This window comes from Acanthopagrus latus, chromosome 2, assembly GCF_904848185.1.
Source record: "Acanthopagrus latus isolate v.2019 chromosome 2, fAcaLat1.1, whole genome shotgun sequence".
Taxonomy (NCBI): Eukaryota; Metazoa; Chordata; class Actinopteri; order Spariformes; family Sparidae; genus Acanthopagrus; species Acanthopagrus latus.
This window is the reverse complement of record NC_051040.1, coordinates 31,597,919-31,614,147: the sequence shown is the minus strand read 5'-3', so window position 1 is coordinate 31,614,147 and position 16,229 is coordinate 31,597,919. Positions and strand designations below refer to the sequence as shown.

General features: G+C 39.9%; 1 protein-coding gene across 7 annotated transcripts in view; it reads right to left on the bottom strand.

Moving 5' to 3' along the window:
• nf1a (neurofibromin 1a) overlaps window positions 1–16,229 on the bottom strand; it is a 159,907-nt gene that overhangs the window by 56,955 nt on the left and 86,723 nt on the right. For all 7 annotated transcript variants that reach the window (XM_037073420.1, XM_037073437.1, XM_037073429.1 and 4 more), the window contains 5 exons: window positions 12,998–13,156; window positions 10,614–10,711; window positions 9,919–10,065; window positions 9,653–9,799; window positions 3,691–3,801 (listed from right to left, as the gene is read on the bottom strand). In XM_037073420.1, coding sequence (XP_036929315.1) covers window positions 3,691–3,801; window positions 9,653–9,799; window positions 9,919–10,065; window positions 10,614–10,711; window positions 12,998–13,156 — 662 coding nt within the window. The remainder of the gene's footprint in view (window positions 1–3,690; window positions 3,802–9,652; window positions 9,800–9,918; window positions 10,066–10,613; window positions 10,712–12,997; window positions 13,157–16,229) is intronic.

Sequence of the window (16,229 nt, the reverse complement as noted above, 5' to 3'; positions counted from 1 at the left end):
ATAGCTTCTACAATCTTGAAAGTCAAGTTCAGATCAACATATATTGCAACACCACCACCTCCTTTGCTCTGTCTGTTTTTATATATAAATTCATAGCCCTCCATCTCAAAATTCATCCCCTTTTCAGTGGTAATCCAGGTTTCAGAGATAGCGATTATGTTAAATGGCTGTTGGAATGTATGCAGATAATCCCTGATACTGTTAAAGATTGTATATAAACTTCGGCTATTGAAGTGTATTATAGATAGTTTATCCTTTGCCATAATATCATCATAATACTGATCATTGTTATAGTAATAACATGTATTGTTTATGATAGAGAAGAAGTTATTGTCTGGATCGATATCCTGTTGTCCCGTTGTCAAATGAACTGCTTTCACTGTATTCAAATGTTGTTAGTTCCAGTTGTTGGTGTTCTTGAATCCACTGCATTACGTGTCCATTGTCACTTATTGTAGGTTGATCTCTGTCACTGAGCATAATGTTTGTGTTTGTGCTGTTACCTCCATTCCATCTCAAGACCTCTCCAGTCTATGTTCATAATGGGGATACTCATTCCAGTTTTTCCAGTTTCTCCATGTTCCTCACCATCAGTACCTTGGCCTCTTCTGGTGATCCGTTAAGCTTGATGACAATTTTGCAGTTTCTTGTCCATGTGCTCTGGATTTTTTTCATTCTTCTCAGATAATGTGCTTTCTTAGCAATGTCAGCATTGGTCTTCGTCAGATGTTCATTGATGTACACATCTGTACCTTTGAGCATCTTGCCCTTTTTCAGGAGTGCAACTTTGTGCTTCCTGCTAATGAATCTCAGTATGACCACTGGTTTGTCATTGTTTCTTCTGGGTAGCAGATGGCAAGCTTCAACCTGGTTTAAGTCCAGAGCAATCCCTTTTGACTGCAGAAATGTAGCCACCTGTTGCTCGGTTGAGCTTGCGTCCAGCTCACATCCGGGTTCCCCTTCGCTGCTTGCAGTCACCGCCCTTGCATAGGACCGTGGATTTATTGGTATTCCAGTAATGACAATATCATTCATCCTGGTGTACTCTTCGAGGTCGGCAACCCGATTTTCCAGGTAGGCAAGCCGCTTGTCCTTCTCTGCATTTTGCAAACGGAGCACCTTCACCTCGTCAACCAGTTTCAAGATGTTTTTCTGCTGCGTCCTCACAGCAGAAACTTCCTCTGATAGGAAGTTGAGTGATTTTTTAATGTCATCGACTTCCTCCGTGGTCAGGGTCAGGGTTTTTTTCGGCCCCATTATGCTCCGTTTGATTGGTGCCAGCTGACGACTTGATCAGCTCTTCACCGGCAGATCAGCTGTTAGCTGGCAGCTAGCCAACTCACCAGTATGCAACCTACTTCTCCTCCTGTCCTTTCTGAGCTTTAAGTCATAATGAAGTGAAATATTCTTCATGAGCTCGTCACTGAAGCTTGTGGATGTGGCACAGGAGCCACTTGAGGTTTATTGTTGTATTGACTTGAAAGTTGAATTATCAGTACTAGGCCGCTCTTATCCCATGAATGGACTGAGTGTTTCTCTATTTCCAACCACTCCAAAACACTGAGAAGTTCTCTCTAGCTGATAGCAGTTACAGAAGTCACATTCTCCATTCAGTGTTTCCCACTCATTAACTTATTTGTAGTGGTCTGCCATGATATCAATATCAATATCACATATATTGATTTTCCTATTTTGGAGCTGCTTTCTGTTCTCACTCAAGACAGTGCACCCATCAGTGAATAGCATGATGTTATAAACTCCGATACAATGGATGGCAGTGTGGTTTCTAGTCCGCCAATAAAACCGTCGAAGAGGAGGAGGACTATTTAAAGCAGTTGGCTTGACTGCAACTTCCTCTGTAAATAAGACAGCTGACCTCATCATCAAGGCCAAGCTAACATTGTGAAAGATATGTCTGTAAAATGGCAATAAAAGCCTCACAACCCCAGTGAATTGAGTTGTTTTACTGTCAGAATTTGAGCAAGTGGGTCCAGTCGAGTCCAGAAGAGCCGCCCCATCTAAGTTAGCTTGCTAAACTGGAAGTTAGTTGACTCGGTTGGTGGAAGTCTTGAGTGCGCATGCTCTAGGGCACCCCAGCTGGACAGCCACCGCCACTATTGAAGTCTGATTATGTGGGAAACACTGCCATTCATTCACATGAGATCACTAATTTTGGGTTTATGTATGTTACATCTTTGAGTCAGGACCTTCTTTATTTGAATCAGGCAGCTCATAAAAAATTACGTTTCAGATTTAGCAGCTAGAGCTTTTATTTGACTATGTCATACTTATCTCTCTATAAAAGCAAGGAATCTATGTGTGCGTGCGTGCGTGCATGCGTTCCTCAAATATCTCTGCGGACCAGGATCAGACTGATCTGAGAGTTTCAACATGGCTGCTGCTTGGTTCAAGGGTGTGCAACATCGCATTTGTTTGGACTGCCATGATACCATTAATAAATTATTTCATAAATGCTTTACAAATTCCGCAAGCATTGTCCACCGGAGCCACCACAGTCACGTGCGCACCAGAGCCAATCACTGCAGCGCTCACTTCCACGACATACCTTAAGAAACAAGCAGATTTATACCTGCAGCAGCGCGAGCTGGACTGGGATTTTGCCGGCGGTTCGGTCCCGTTCTGTTCTGTGCATTTATACTGACTGTGGAAACTGTTGTGGATTAATGAGACTAAACAAGTCCGGACCGAGACTTTTCAGGTCTGAGGAGATCCGGATACGCCAGGACAACAAAGTGGAATTGGAATCTGTGGATGTTCATGTGTAGCAAGCTGCTAGCCCAACCCCATGGCCCACCTCCCGAGTCGACAGACCAGATGCACCGGCACGTCTAAAACCGGACTTAGGGTAAATAATGTCCTCCACGCTTTTTCGTGAACATTGCCGTCACGTTTGGCCGCCGGCTGTGATGCAGACAGCAACAGAGATGACCAGTTTTGAGAGTTGAGAGATTTGTGACATATAGCCTATTTTGAGTGTATAGTTAGTGTGTTATATAGTGTTTAGTGTAGTGTGTTTTTTGTGTTGTGAGTCAAAACAAGGAGGAGACTGCTGAATGTGAAACAGACAGGAATGAGCTGAGGAGCCCTGAGCCGCCATTGCCTGCATTTAAATGTAAATAGTTACATATAACTTTGTAAATTTCAAAAACTTGTGCACAAATTTAGCAAACAACAATTTATATCTGCATTATAACTAATGCAATTGGTTATGCAATATGCAAACTTATTTGTGGTTTTCACAGTAAAAAAATCTAACTTTTTCCTACTCTGATTTTATGTTATTTTGTGATTTTAGGTCCATAGCGTTAATATAGTATGTCAAAATGAAAAAATAACTGTACAGTCACACATATGAAGTTGTGCAAGGTTGCACAAGGCAAGGTTAGTAGTTTTTACGGCGAAATATAATGGTAAAATCAGAAGTAGTCAAAAACAGCCAATTATATCCCTGACGTCCCACCTTCAAACACAACCTCATCTGGCCATCCATGAAAAAGCTACTTACCTCCCAGTTTTCTATAGGAATACATGCAATACGGGCAATGCGCTAGTATTGTGAATGCAGAGACACAAACAAAATCCTACACTGGCCTGTCTCAAAAATGTCTTCTTACACTTCTAAATAGCAATCTTTCGGTTGTAATGACTTTGTATGTTTGAGTTTTTTACCTGCGGGCCACGTAGTAGAACACTGGGTTCCCAGTCTTGGAGGTTCCTGCCTGGTAGAAGATGTTGAGGGTCTTTAAAGCTTTGAACTCCTCCTTCTCATGGACCTGGTGCCTACAGAACAAAGCAGAGACCTGAGAATCAGTCACACCTATTTAAATGTGTCAGGGTCTATGACCTGGTACTGCTGTTTCATACATTAGGTTGTATTAGAGTAAGATGATGCATTATTCTATCAGTAGGTTATATCTTAAATCTCAGTGGGATTCTATTCAGTCTATTCATAGCATTTGACTGAATATGAATTTGGCTTGGGGTTCATACCAAGCTCTAAAAAGCAACTTGGCATGAACTTCAAAGCATGAAGTCATGGTGACTTTGGCTTGGAGGAACAAAAGAGGAATAGGAAACTAACCTAAACACAGGAAGTCCATTTAAAATTACATCTGAAAGACTTCAGGACTTCAGGTTTTTTGCCACCTGATGAGACGATAGGCGGCAAAAAAGAGGAGCTCCTGACCAAATAACAAAAAAAGACGAAAGAAACCCCATAACTGCAACTCGAAGTGACAAGAGTAGGTCATGAGCAGAACACAAAGTACGAAAGGAAGAGAAAAAAAGACATGAGTTGAAAAACAGCCCAGAAAGATGCAGGTCGAAGCGGAACATGAACAGGTAACTCAGGTAATGACACTGAGAACCTAGCTGGGTGAAAGTGTGGCAAGCTAGCCTACAGGGTGGCTTAGATAACAGGAAGGCTAAAATTGAGCGTGGATGCTAAATTAAGATAAAATTGGCAAGCAAATTGAGGACAATCTGAAAGGAGTTGAAACAAGGGCTGACAGCTTTCGAGAGGTTGCGAATAGAAAATTCAGGACCGTGGATGTAGATTTGTGGGCTCAAAAGAAAGACATTGAGATGCTGAAGGAGCGTACGGTCGAGTCAAGGAGTGGAGTACCGAGGTCCAGGGAATACTTACAGCTTCACAGGAACAACAAAGCAAACCCCAAGATAAGGTATCTGACTCAGAAGGGAGATCAAGAAGAAATGATATGGGACAGAGAGAATGGCAGGTGTCAGACCCGGGAGAGGAAAGACCTACACTGCTGCAGAGACTTGAGGCTGCATGCAAGTTGACCAGATTTGGAGACGGGAGATAAGAGTGAAGAAAAGACAGCGAGACACGAAGGGGAGTGAGAGGAGAGAGGGAGGTGAGAAGGTGAAAAACCACAGGGACCTGAAATGGACAGAGCACATACAGAAAGCCTACTGCTTTTTATTACAGCTAGTTATTTTGTTCCCTGATTGACCTTTTGGACTACTACAGTCAGTAAGTAAGACACAAAATTGGTATGAATTCTAAGTTACCTCAATTTTGGAGATCAAGGATTTTTTTTTTTGCTCTGTCTAGCTGAATTGCACATATGTGGTATTTTTTCTTATTCCTTCTTCTCATTAAAGAAGTGTTCATGTATCAGATTATAAGCAGAAGGACACACAGGACCACTTGTGGGCAGAGGGTTTAAAGAGAATATGGAAAATGTCCACAAAGTCCAGGTCAGGAGCTCTGGAGTTTAATTTGAAAGTTGGATGATTATAGTGAGCTTGGGAGATTACCTGTTGCGGAGATCTCTGCCTCTATGGGGGGCCCTTTAACTAGGAGAGGCTTCAACGCCAACTCACCAGCAGGGAAAAGGGGGACAAGTGTAAAACCCCCAAACACCTTGCAAGACCAAGTTTTGTTCCTTAATATATATATATATATATATATATATATATATATATATATTTTTTTTTTTATCTAAGCAGTTGCTATTATATCACTGATTGTGTTTTGTAATATGAGTGACAGACAGATGCTCTGAGGGGAAATATTAACATTGTTAATGATATGAAAGAGAAAAGCTGAATTAGAAACTGTGTGAAATATGAAATAAAGAAATTTATGATATAGAGGGGAGGTATGTGGCAGTGAAGGGGAAAATGGAGGGACAAATGGTAACACTAATCAATGTGTATTCACCACCCAACAGTGAGTAGACATTCTTTGAGACACTGTTTGATATCGTAGCTCTGGAAATGGAGGGAGCCCTACTCTGCAGGGGGGACTTTACTATGGTACTAAACTACAACCTAGACACGGCAAGTACGAGGAAAACTAGCACGCACATCTCTAGATACATGAAATTACAACTGAAAGAACTAGGAATCACCGACATATGGAGTGACATACATACACCAGATAGAGACTAAATACAAAAACACAAGTGGAGACAAACTGTTACATGCTCCCTCTCTGCTGGCCAGGATGTGTCACTGTAGCTGGTGGTTGGCCTTTTTCTTTGCCAGGTGATAGAAGTCTGGCTGATCGGGAGAATCCAATAAGAGGGGGTGGGACACTGGGCTCTTGTCTCTCTCTCTTGCTCATGCTCTTACTTCAGTCCACCAGACAAGGTGTGCAGTCAGTCAGCTGGGAGGTCGGCTGAGGTAGTATGATTTTGACTCATGTTTTTCTGATGGGTGCAGTTGTCAAGTTTTCATTTCAATTAGGTTAGGTTCCTCTGTTGTGTTAGTCTAGAGCAGTGATTCTCAAACTGTGGGCCGTGCCGCCCTGGTGGGGCGCGGTGAGGTGTCGGGGGGCAGGACGCAAAGGTCTATTTCCACTGGTTATGTGTCCGCTGTGTTACATCCACCACGCCAGCGGACCTGATAGGTTTCACTTTCACTTTAACACAGTCTGAGTTAACATCCAGCAGGTCCGCTGCGCTGCATATCTGCTCTGTCCCAGCTCTGGCAGTCCGGAGTCCTCCAGAACATAGCTGGCAGATGCCGGAGCAAGACGCAGCAATTCAGCTGAATTTTGCACCGAGCAGACCAGAAGTAAAGCAAAATAACAATAAAACTTCTGGTTACTTTTCAAAATAAAATATTCCATGTTGATACCAGCACACAAATCTAAAAAAAAAGAGACAAACACAAGCTCTTTTGCAAATCCTTCGGTCAGGAACTATGGAGCAGGAAATATGACGATGCTTACATAGCCCTTGGGTTTACCGTGAACACAGTTGGAAATGAGGAAAGACCTGTTTGTGTTTTATGCCGAAAAACTATTGCAGGACAGCATGAAACCATTTTGATAATCAGGTGATTGTATGCAGAATGCTGCAACTCATACAGTGGTTTATAGAGATAAATAAATAAATATTATCAGATTCTCAATAGTATATCAATTCAGGGGGGGCCTGAAAAAATTTCTGTCCTCTAGGGGGGGCATGAGAAAAAATAATTGAGGACCACTGGTCTAGAGGGTTTAGCCCCAGTTCTGATGGCCCTGCTGGGTTGGACTGGGAGGCTGCTCGTTTATTTATTTTGGCAGGCCCATCAGTTTGTTTTTGTTTGATTGTTAACTACTCAAGTTACATTCTTTTAAACTGCAACTTGTTTGTTTGTCTTGTGTTAGACCTCACTTGGAGGGGATCGGAGCAGAGTAGAAAACTGTAGGATTGGAGTTACAGACTTGTCTGTCCATAGTGCAATAAAACGTGAAGTGAATTAGGGCTGTGCGATAAATTGTTAAAATCGATTAATTTGAGTTATAATAAAAATAAATAAATAAAATTTTCAGATAAGATTTTCTCTTTAACTTGCTCCACCGCCGCTCCCCATGGGCTCCTGTAGTTCATAGTGGGCTCTGCCCTCCCTGCATTGACTTTCCACAGAGAAACAAACACAACATGCAGCAAGCTAAGAGCTTGTTCCTAAAAAGGCACTGTCTCATTAGTAGCTTGGTTTTGTGGCGTCAGACCTCGAACAAACCACGGTCCACTGCAAAATTTGTTTGAAGGCTGCTGGAACTAAAGGCAGTGGACCGACACAGTATCCCAGTGGAACACTTGTTGTTCACTACGAGATGCACAGGAGCGCAGCAGCCCACAAACACCTGCTATAACGCAGCCAACATTAGCGGAATCATTTAATCATTCCATATGAGAAGAAAGGATCCCGGTGGCCAGCTGTTACGGATGCAGTCAGGCTGCATATAACTAAAGATATGGTGCCCATATAGTGGAGCCGGAGGTTCACCCACATGATCGACCCCAGGTTTGTGCTATGAAGCCACAGCGGGTCCTCTGCAGAGGAAGCACACAAGCTCGTCTTCCTGGCCAAAAATGTGATAGAAAGACAGCAAGCACACACCTCATGTCCTGTACATCTACCAACACGTGATGATAACTATGCAGATGTTTAATTTAGTTTACATATATTCAGAGACATACAATTCTTTTGTAAACAAAAGGCACCTTTTGCAAGATATTTAATGAAACTTATGTTCACACTTAATACCAATGGGGAAACGGAACTGTTTTTATAATAGCAAGCAATCGAACATGTTAAATTTCTGTTTACAAACACATTTTATCAGAAAGGGACACATTCTTTTCATTGATTGTCTCTGTAGTGACAGCTAGTGTATGTGTAGGTGTGAGTGTTTGTGTGTCTGCGTGTGTATGTGCAAGTGTGTGTATGAGTGTGTATGTATTTGTGTATGTCTGTGCATGTCTGTGGGGGTGGGATGGTTGGGTTGGGTTCTTCTTATTTGCTTCTCTTGATTTTATTTGCTATTTCTCTTTTTCTGCTGTAGTTTGTTTTTTTGTTTTTTTAAATCTATGTAAGGCACTTTGAACTGCTTTCTTTGTATGAAAGGTTCCATATAAATAAAGATTGATTTGATTTGAAAAGGATGAACTTTTATTCAATTTTTTAAGTGAGTTTGAAGGTGCATTGTTAACAACAGCAGGGCAAATTTGTTAAAATAAAAGCATTAAAATAAATCCAATGCAATTTCTTTGTCATTTGAAGTTTGTTTTTGAAAAGGAAAAAAATGATTAAAATCGTAAACCGAGTTTGGTGTGAAAAATTCGGAGATTCAATTTCAGGCTATATCGCCCAGCCCTACAGTGAATCTAACCAGTAGAGACAGGAACACCGTCTGGAGGCTGAATGTCAGCCTTTTGAATAATAATGTGGTGGAAGAAATAAAGAGATATAATCACATACAGGGAGGAAAATGATGACGGGGAAGTGAACCCAACTATTCTATGGGAAGCACTGAAGGCTGCAATAAGAGGTAAACTAACAGCACAAACAGCAGCCCTCAAAAGAACCAGACTGGAACGCTACACAAACTTAACTGGGCAACTAAAAGAACTAGAAAGACAGCATAAAAGTACAAACCATCGAGTGACACTTAACATGGTCAAAGAAATTAAGAGGGAAGGTAGATGGTAACTGGATTAAGAAATGTTAACTAGAAGGGCGTGCTGTCTATCTCCGACACTTTTTGACATCTTTATTGAACCATTGGCTCAGGCAATTATGCAGAATCAGAATATCAGGGGGGTGGAGTTATAAGGTGCAGAAAACAAATTGGGTTTATTTGTGCACTACTTGATAGCATATAAAGGACATCCAGAAGCACTATTCAGGGTATGAACTGAACGTGACAAAGACACAGACAACAGAAGGAGAAAAACTCTCTCTACGATCTTTTGTCACTTCTGAGAATTACAAAATAATGTAACTGGTAGAGCCACAGCATTTGCTAGCTGTGTAGCCGCAGTTTTTTTTCTCCAGTACCAAGAATGAGCTGGTTAGAGAGAAAAAACACCCAAAATCTATTTTGTTTTACTATTAGTCAGTCACTAACAATGCAATGCAAAATTGAGTTTTTTTAGACATCAAAATGCAGACTTGAGAGTCAGAATGTGACAGAGTGTTGGCTCCAATGCAATAAAGTAAACAGTGAGTGTGGAAGAATGCCAATGGAGAAAATGAACGCTTCCTGAAGTCTTTGAGATTATAAATCAGATGCACATTTTTTTGAGCAAATATGAGGCAGTAGTTAAGTTTTGAAACACATTTCCCACTGAGGGTTCCTAAAGTGAACACAGGCTGGTAGATATACCTGGTCATGAATTCCTCAAACTTGGAGCTGGTCAGGTTGAGACTAGACCAGTGAGTGTCAGCTACAGGTTTGTGTTCAGGAGGTCCCAGATAGGCCAGCAGAGTCGCCATCTTGTCAAAAGGTCGCCTGCCAACGGCCTTGTGGTCCCTGGAAATTATAATTAATGAATGATATTAATGAAGAAATAATGTCTAAAATGACTTCATTATCAAGATAATGTGGCAGAACTAAAAAGTGTTCTGCTTTATCAAATAATCTATTCTGACCTGTTACTGGAGAGGTACTGGCCAATCCTCTCCTGGTTATTCCACAGCAGGCGGTGAAGGGCCAGCACATTGCCGTCACTGATAAAGGACAGACTGTGGTTGACTGAGTCGCTGGGCGGAGAGTCAGATGCAATGTCTAAGAAAAACCTGGTGTGGAGTGGAGAGAGGACACGCTCAATCAATAGATACTTTACACCAGGCATTTCCCTGCTTTAACTAGACATACTCTGTGGCAGTCTTTGACACTAGTGGTGTTGTAGGACAATGTTGTCATTCGAAGAGTTTTGTGTTCTTGTACATCAAGTTCTAGGACACCTTTAGGGTGTGTTGCACCAAAAAAGATGAATTTATATTATTAGATTAGTTTAATGAGAGTTTTGCAAAACTAGGTTAAAATGAGTAAATCCAAATTTAAAATGAAAAGATCTTCTATTATCTACTATGTTTTTTTAAAAAAATTTTTTTATCTCTTTCCTTTCCTCCAAAGTCTGCACAGAGAAAATCCATGTTAGTTTGATGGCTCAGCAGAAGCCCTAAGTTCTCACTTGGCTGACTTTCTGGCAAACAGTGGCATTGTGTAGGCTAAACAGGTCTCCATCTACCATATGGAAAAAAAAAAAGACTGAAGCAAGACTGAACACATCTGTGGCCAGAGACTGAATGATGTCTGTCGCACCATGCTCCAGGTGTCTTACCTTCTAGCTGAATCAAAGTTGCTCTTCACAAAGTCATTAAAAGGCCTCATGTGCTCTTCTTTTGTAAACAGGACATGGTTTGCGATGCTCTGCAGAATCTGTAGGACACGACAGAGATTCAGTACACACTTATTCAAACAATACAACTGCTAGACTACGCAGGCGTTCACCACTCAAGTTAATGACATTACACATTATAATGCTGAGTTTTGTTTACTTTTACTTTCGTTAGATTTAGTAGTACGCCATCACTGGAATTTGTGGCCACAGTGCCTGCAGTTCAGTAAGAGTTACATAGTCTTGCTTAGACTCATGATGTGTTTGCAGTCAAACACAGTAACTGGCCCAAATCTTACTCACAGCTTAAGAAGTTAAAGTTGGACTTCTGGGTTTCTGAAGTCTTGCTCTCTCATGTGATGATTGTGCAAGTACCTATTGCAAGTAGCGATTCACACTTTGTACTTGATTTGTAACAGTTACTTCCCAGGAATTCTTGTCAAAAAAGAAGTTTGACCTTGACACAAAACAGTGGACAAGTTATAAAAGGATGTTCATTCCTTTTTTCTTCCTGCTATTTTTGGCAGTGGTAGGGCAGCAAATTCCTGGATTCCACCACATTTTCAATTTCAATCCATATTTTAAAATAATTTAAGATCTAGGATCTCCAGCAAGTTGTACTCACTTACAGATAGCAGTCACCTAAATAAGCCTGATCAGCAACATCCATGCATCATTCCCTGAGGAATTAACCAAAACTCCTAACTCGCAATGTTAAAGAAAGTGAAAAAAAATCCTTGATCTGTCCATTTATTCAAATGCAGAACAAAAGTTAACCTTTATTCTGGACCGAAACCCATTCTTTATCCAAGTTTCACTGAAATCCCTTTACTAGATTTTGTGTAATCCTGCTGACAAACCAATCAACCAACCACCCAACCAACATACATGGGTGAAAACATAACCTCCGTGGTGGAGGTATGTGTTTCTAAATCCAACTGATATCACGCATGTTACTTTTACCCACTGTGGCTGTTAAGTCCCAACCCTCATAAAAAGTTGGACATTCAACATACCGAAGAGAAAGTAAATTAAGCAGAGCTAACTATAGCAAATCTATGGCTCCTACATTGCCTACACACATATTGACCCCTTAAAATACTGAAAAAATATTACTATGCCATTTATAATATTAAAAAAAGACAAGAAAGGGTTTATAATGAAACGTTCACTCTGTCTGTGCAGCCTTGTTTATTCACTGTGTCCATAGAAAGGGTGATGAAAGCAGACATCAAGGTATGGCTTAATGAAAGATAATCTATTTACTTATAACTAGTAACTACATCACTATATAACTCATACATGTTCAGACAAGCTTAACATTTGGTTGTTGTATACAGGCATTTTTAAAATAGTACTGCATTTTCTTTCTAACTAATTTGGTCACTGACATCTGGATTTGGTACAGTAAGAAGCATTTGGGGCAGAACTGCTTTGTAGGTTGGGACATGCAGGTGTGAAGGCAGCTCTGTGTAAGAGTGTATGCTCAGTTGCACATCATACTTCTTCTACTTGCTTCCATGACATTAAGCTTGCTCTGGGTTGTTCTGACACGGTGGTAAACAATTTTTGTGGCTGCTTGCTCTAAACGCCATGATATATACTATGCTTGTATTATCAATCTATGTTTTTGAAATGTATAGCTTTCTATTTCAGCTTTCTATTTTGGAGAAGAATGTTTTCTAAATGTTAAATATGAGAGTAAACTTTGGTGAGGATCCTTGGGAAATAGTGTACAGTGGATTTAATGTTGAACATAATACTAAGGTTTGGGTTTAGTTTCAACACTGCTGTTGATGACAAAAGGCTGTAAAATTATGAATGTGACAGCAGTCGTAATTTGCCAGTCTTTGCCAGTCACAATGACGAATCTAATAAAATCTATGTATTTTACACTTTTGTAAAAAAAATTCTTAGACATTAAGACACGAACTTGTAGTGAGTAAAGCTGGATCACTCAAGATTCCACAGCTCTAATAAGATTTATTGTGTTGTTGTCTTGTCAGTCAGTTTTCCCTTCTCTCCCAACCCAGCATATCCTTCATTGCATGCTGCACTTGCTGTTCTTATCCTTCCTTTTTTCTGTGTTTATTGGCAGATCTCAAACAAATTGTAAAGAAGATTAGACCATCAAAACAATTCAACTATGTATTATCTAATGTTGCATGCTTATCAATCATCTGTAACATATTTTCATATAAACAACTACTATGGAGTGATCTAGTACATTTATTTCTCCCTCCAAGACTATTTTTTCAAATGCCATTACACAACAGTAAACTTAATATTCAGTGTCCCTCTCGTCATCTCATACTGAATGGCATTACCTTGGACATGAGTTTGAGACCCCGTTCTATCCTGGGCAGGGGCTTTTTGTCCAGGATGCCAGCCTCATAGGGAGACACAATAGCTGGGTTGACGAAGCGTAGAAACATGGCACTGCCCACTGCACCAATGCTGTTCTGTGGGAACCGCTGACTCACAACCTGTTTGAAGGATGAATGGAGCAGGGCAAGACATAGGAGGGGAAAATAAAGGGGAAATGTGGAATAGATGGAAAAGAAGGGAAAGGTTTGAGCAGGGAACCAGGTTTGAGCAAATGGAAGGAGAAAATATTGAAAACAGGTTTAATTACATTAAGAGCCATGGAGGGAATGATGGGAATAACAAAATATACATGTAGCAACATGTGTAACAGAGCAGAGTAAGGTGAGCTATTATGAAAACAGTAAACAATGTCAGGTTTAAGAGGAGGAACAGTGGAGGAAGACATATGAAGTGAGACTTAGACACAATCTCAGTTCATTTTGGGCTGTAACAAGCGCAAGAGAGGGTCTCACTCGAGCTGCAGCCCAAGAAAAAGAAAAGAAAGGGAGAGTAGGACAAGAAACCCAACCAACTCCTCTCTGTTGGTGAAAAATGAAAACTGGAATCATCACAAAAAAGAAGGCGTGCCATGATACAGATGAGCCATGAGTTGAGCATCCAGGTATATAGCAACCCGCAAATCACATCTTGGTTTAAGAAGGCTTACAACATAATGTCACAAGTTCCAGATCAGACAAGTCATAAATAAACATACTCAAACTAAATTGGATGAGCAAATGAAGGCAAACTGTGTCTGTTGTAAACATCCAACATCCAGACCAAACTCCTGCTCCAGCTTGAACTTACACTACCAAATCTGTGTGCACAGTTTTCCTGTATACAGACGGATTGTTGCAATAATTTTGATTATGAAGTACTTATGAATGGGGATATGTTTAGAAAGACACAAACTTACAATGGTAAAATAACAATTAAAGCACACTGCTGCTGACGAGGAAAAAATAAATAATAAAAAATAGCCCTATCCCTTCATCTGTTGCCTAAATACAAGCCCTGATAACATAGAGAATATTGAAAAAAATATATGCTAAAACTCAACATAAGTAATTTAGTAAATAGAATCATTTTTGTTTTATAACCATGTTTTCTTTCTTTTAAATATCCACATTTGTCTTTTCCTTCCAGGAGTTTTCACTGCTTTCTGACATTGTAGTGGGCACTGTGGACAAAGTCACAGCAGACTGAAAGCCCTAATGTAATAATTTCCTGAAAATGTAGTAACGCCTGAAAATGTAATAAAATTTGCACATAATTCGATTTAAAATGTAATAAATCCCAATAATGTAATAACTTCACCAATAATGTAATAAAACACCCTGAGTGATCTTGTATTTTTACCGATAATGTAATACCTTATTGCATTATTGGGAATTTATTACATTTTCAGGTGGGTCTTTTGTTTTTCTTTTTCAAAAGTGATAATGTAATACTTGACAGATAATGTAATATATATATGTTAATTTTCAGTCCAGAGTTCTACATTTTTTGTTTTAAGAATCTAAGAATGTTATATACACAGGATTTGAAACATCAGATTGCAGACCTTGAGTACCATACAGCCATATGCATATGTGCAGATACTCAGGGACATGAAACTACATCCTGGTCCTATTGAGTGGGTGATGGACTTACCTCCTTGGGAGACCAGAATTCCAGCTCAGATAAGCTTCTGAGCAGCCCTGGAGACCCCAGGTAACTCTTCCCTAAACGTACCTCTTCACTTCACAGATTTCCAACAAATTACTCCCCCATGAAAACAACCACAAACCAACAAAACAACTTTCAGTGACACTTCATTTGAAGAGGGTATACACAAGCATTAATAGCACCTACATACACATTACATGACACCTGACATAAATACAGGCCAACATATCCACTCATTAATGGTTATTATACCACTTTCTGTGTCAAATTGACATCTTACTCTATGTCGAGTGACATAGTGGTCAGCTGACATACTGTCATACTTACATTACCTAAAAAAAATATAGCTTTTAATAAACATTCTCCATATTCAACATTTAATTAACTTCTAATTATCATGTAAGGTGTGGTCAATAACAAAAATCTAGCCTGTAGCCTACCATTTTATCATCATATTCAATCAAACTATTTTCTGATAGACATGTAGCCACATGGTCAATAAAAACTAGTCTAGAGCCTACCACTATACCACCATTATCAAACTTTTTCTGGAATCCTACAGAAATCTGAAGGTACTGATGCTGAGACACTGCATACTCACTTACCAAGTGATCATATAAAGAGAGAAAGCTTCAATGCTGCAAGACATATTTTCAGCTAGCCACCACTGAGAGAGATCCTGAACATTTTCTCCCTTGCAGGCCCTCTAGTGGCCAGGATGACGGCGTCCGAGATGATCAACATATCAAAAGCATAATTCTTATAACGAAACTAGTGACGATATAATGGAAAATCCAATTGCAGAAATGACGTCATGTCAACAAAATGGGATTTAAATGAACCCCAAAAAGGAGTTTGAAAAATAATCATGTCAGCTGTCATGAAGTTTTGTCATTTTGATGCTGACATTTTTATTTAACCTTTATTTATACAGCTAAACCTCATAACATACTATCAGTATGACAGTATGTCAGCTGACCACTATGTCACTCGACATAGAGTAAGATGTCAATTTGACACAGAAAGTGGTATAATAACCATTAAAGAGTGAATATGTTGGCCTATATTTATGTCAGGTGTCATGTAATGTGTATGTAGGTGCTATCAATGCTTGTGTATACCCTATTCAAATGAAGTGTTACTAAGAGTTGTTTTGTTGGTTTGTGGTTGTTTTCATGAGGGAGTAATTTGTTGGAAATCTGTGAAGTGAAGAGGTACGTTTAGGGAAGAGTTACCTGGGGTCTCCAGTGCTGCTCAGAAGCTTTTCTGAGCTGGAATTCTGGTCTCCCAAGGAGGTAAGTCCATCACCCATTCAGTAGGACCAGGATGTAGTTTCATGTCCCTGAGTATCTGCACATATGCATATGGCTGTATAGTACTCAAGGTCTGCAATCTAACCCAATAGTCAATCTGATGTTTCAAATCCAGTGTATATAACATTCTTAGATTCTTAAAACAAAAAATGTAGAACTCTGGACTGAAAATTAACATATATATATTACATTATCTGTCAAGTATTACATT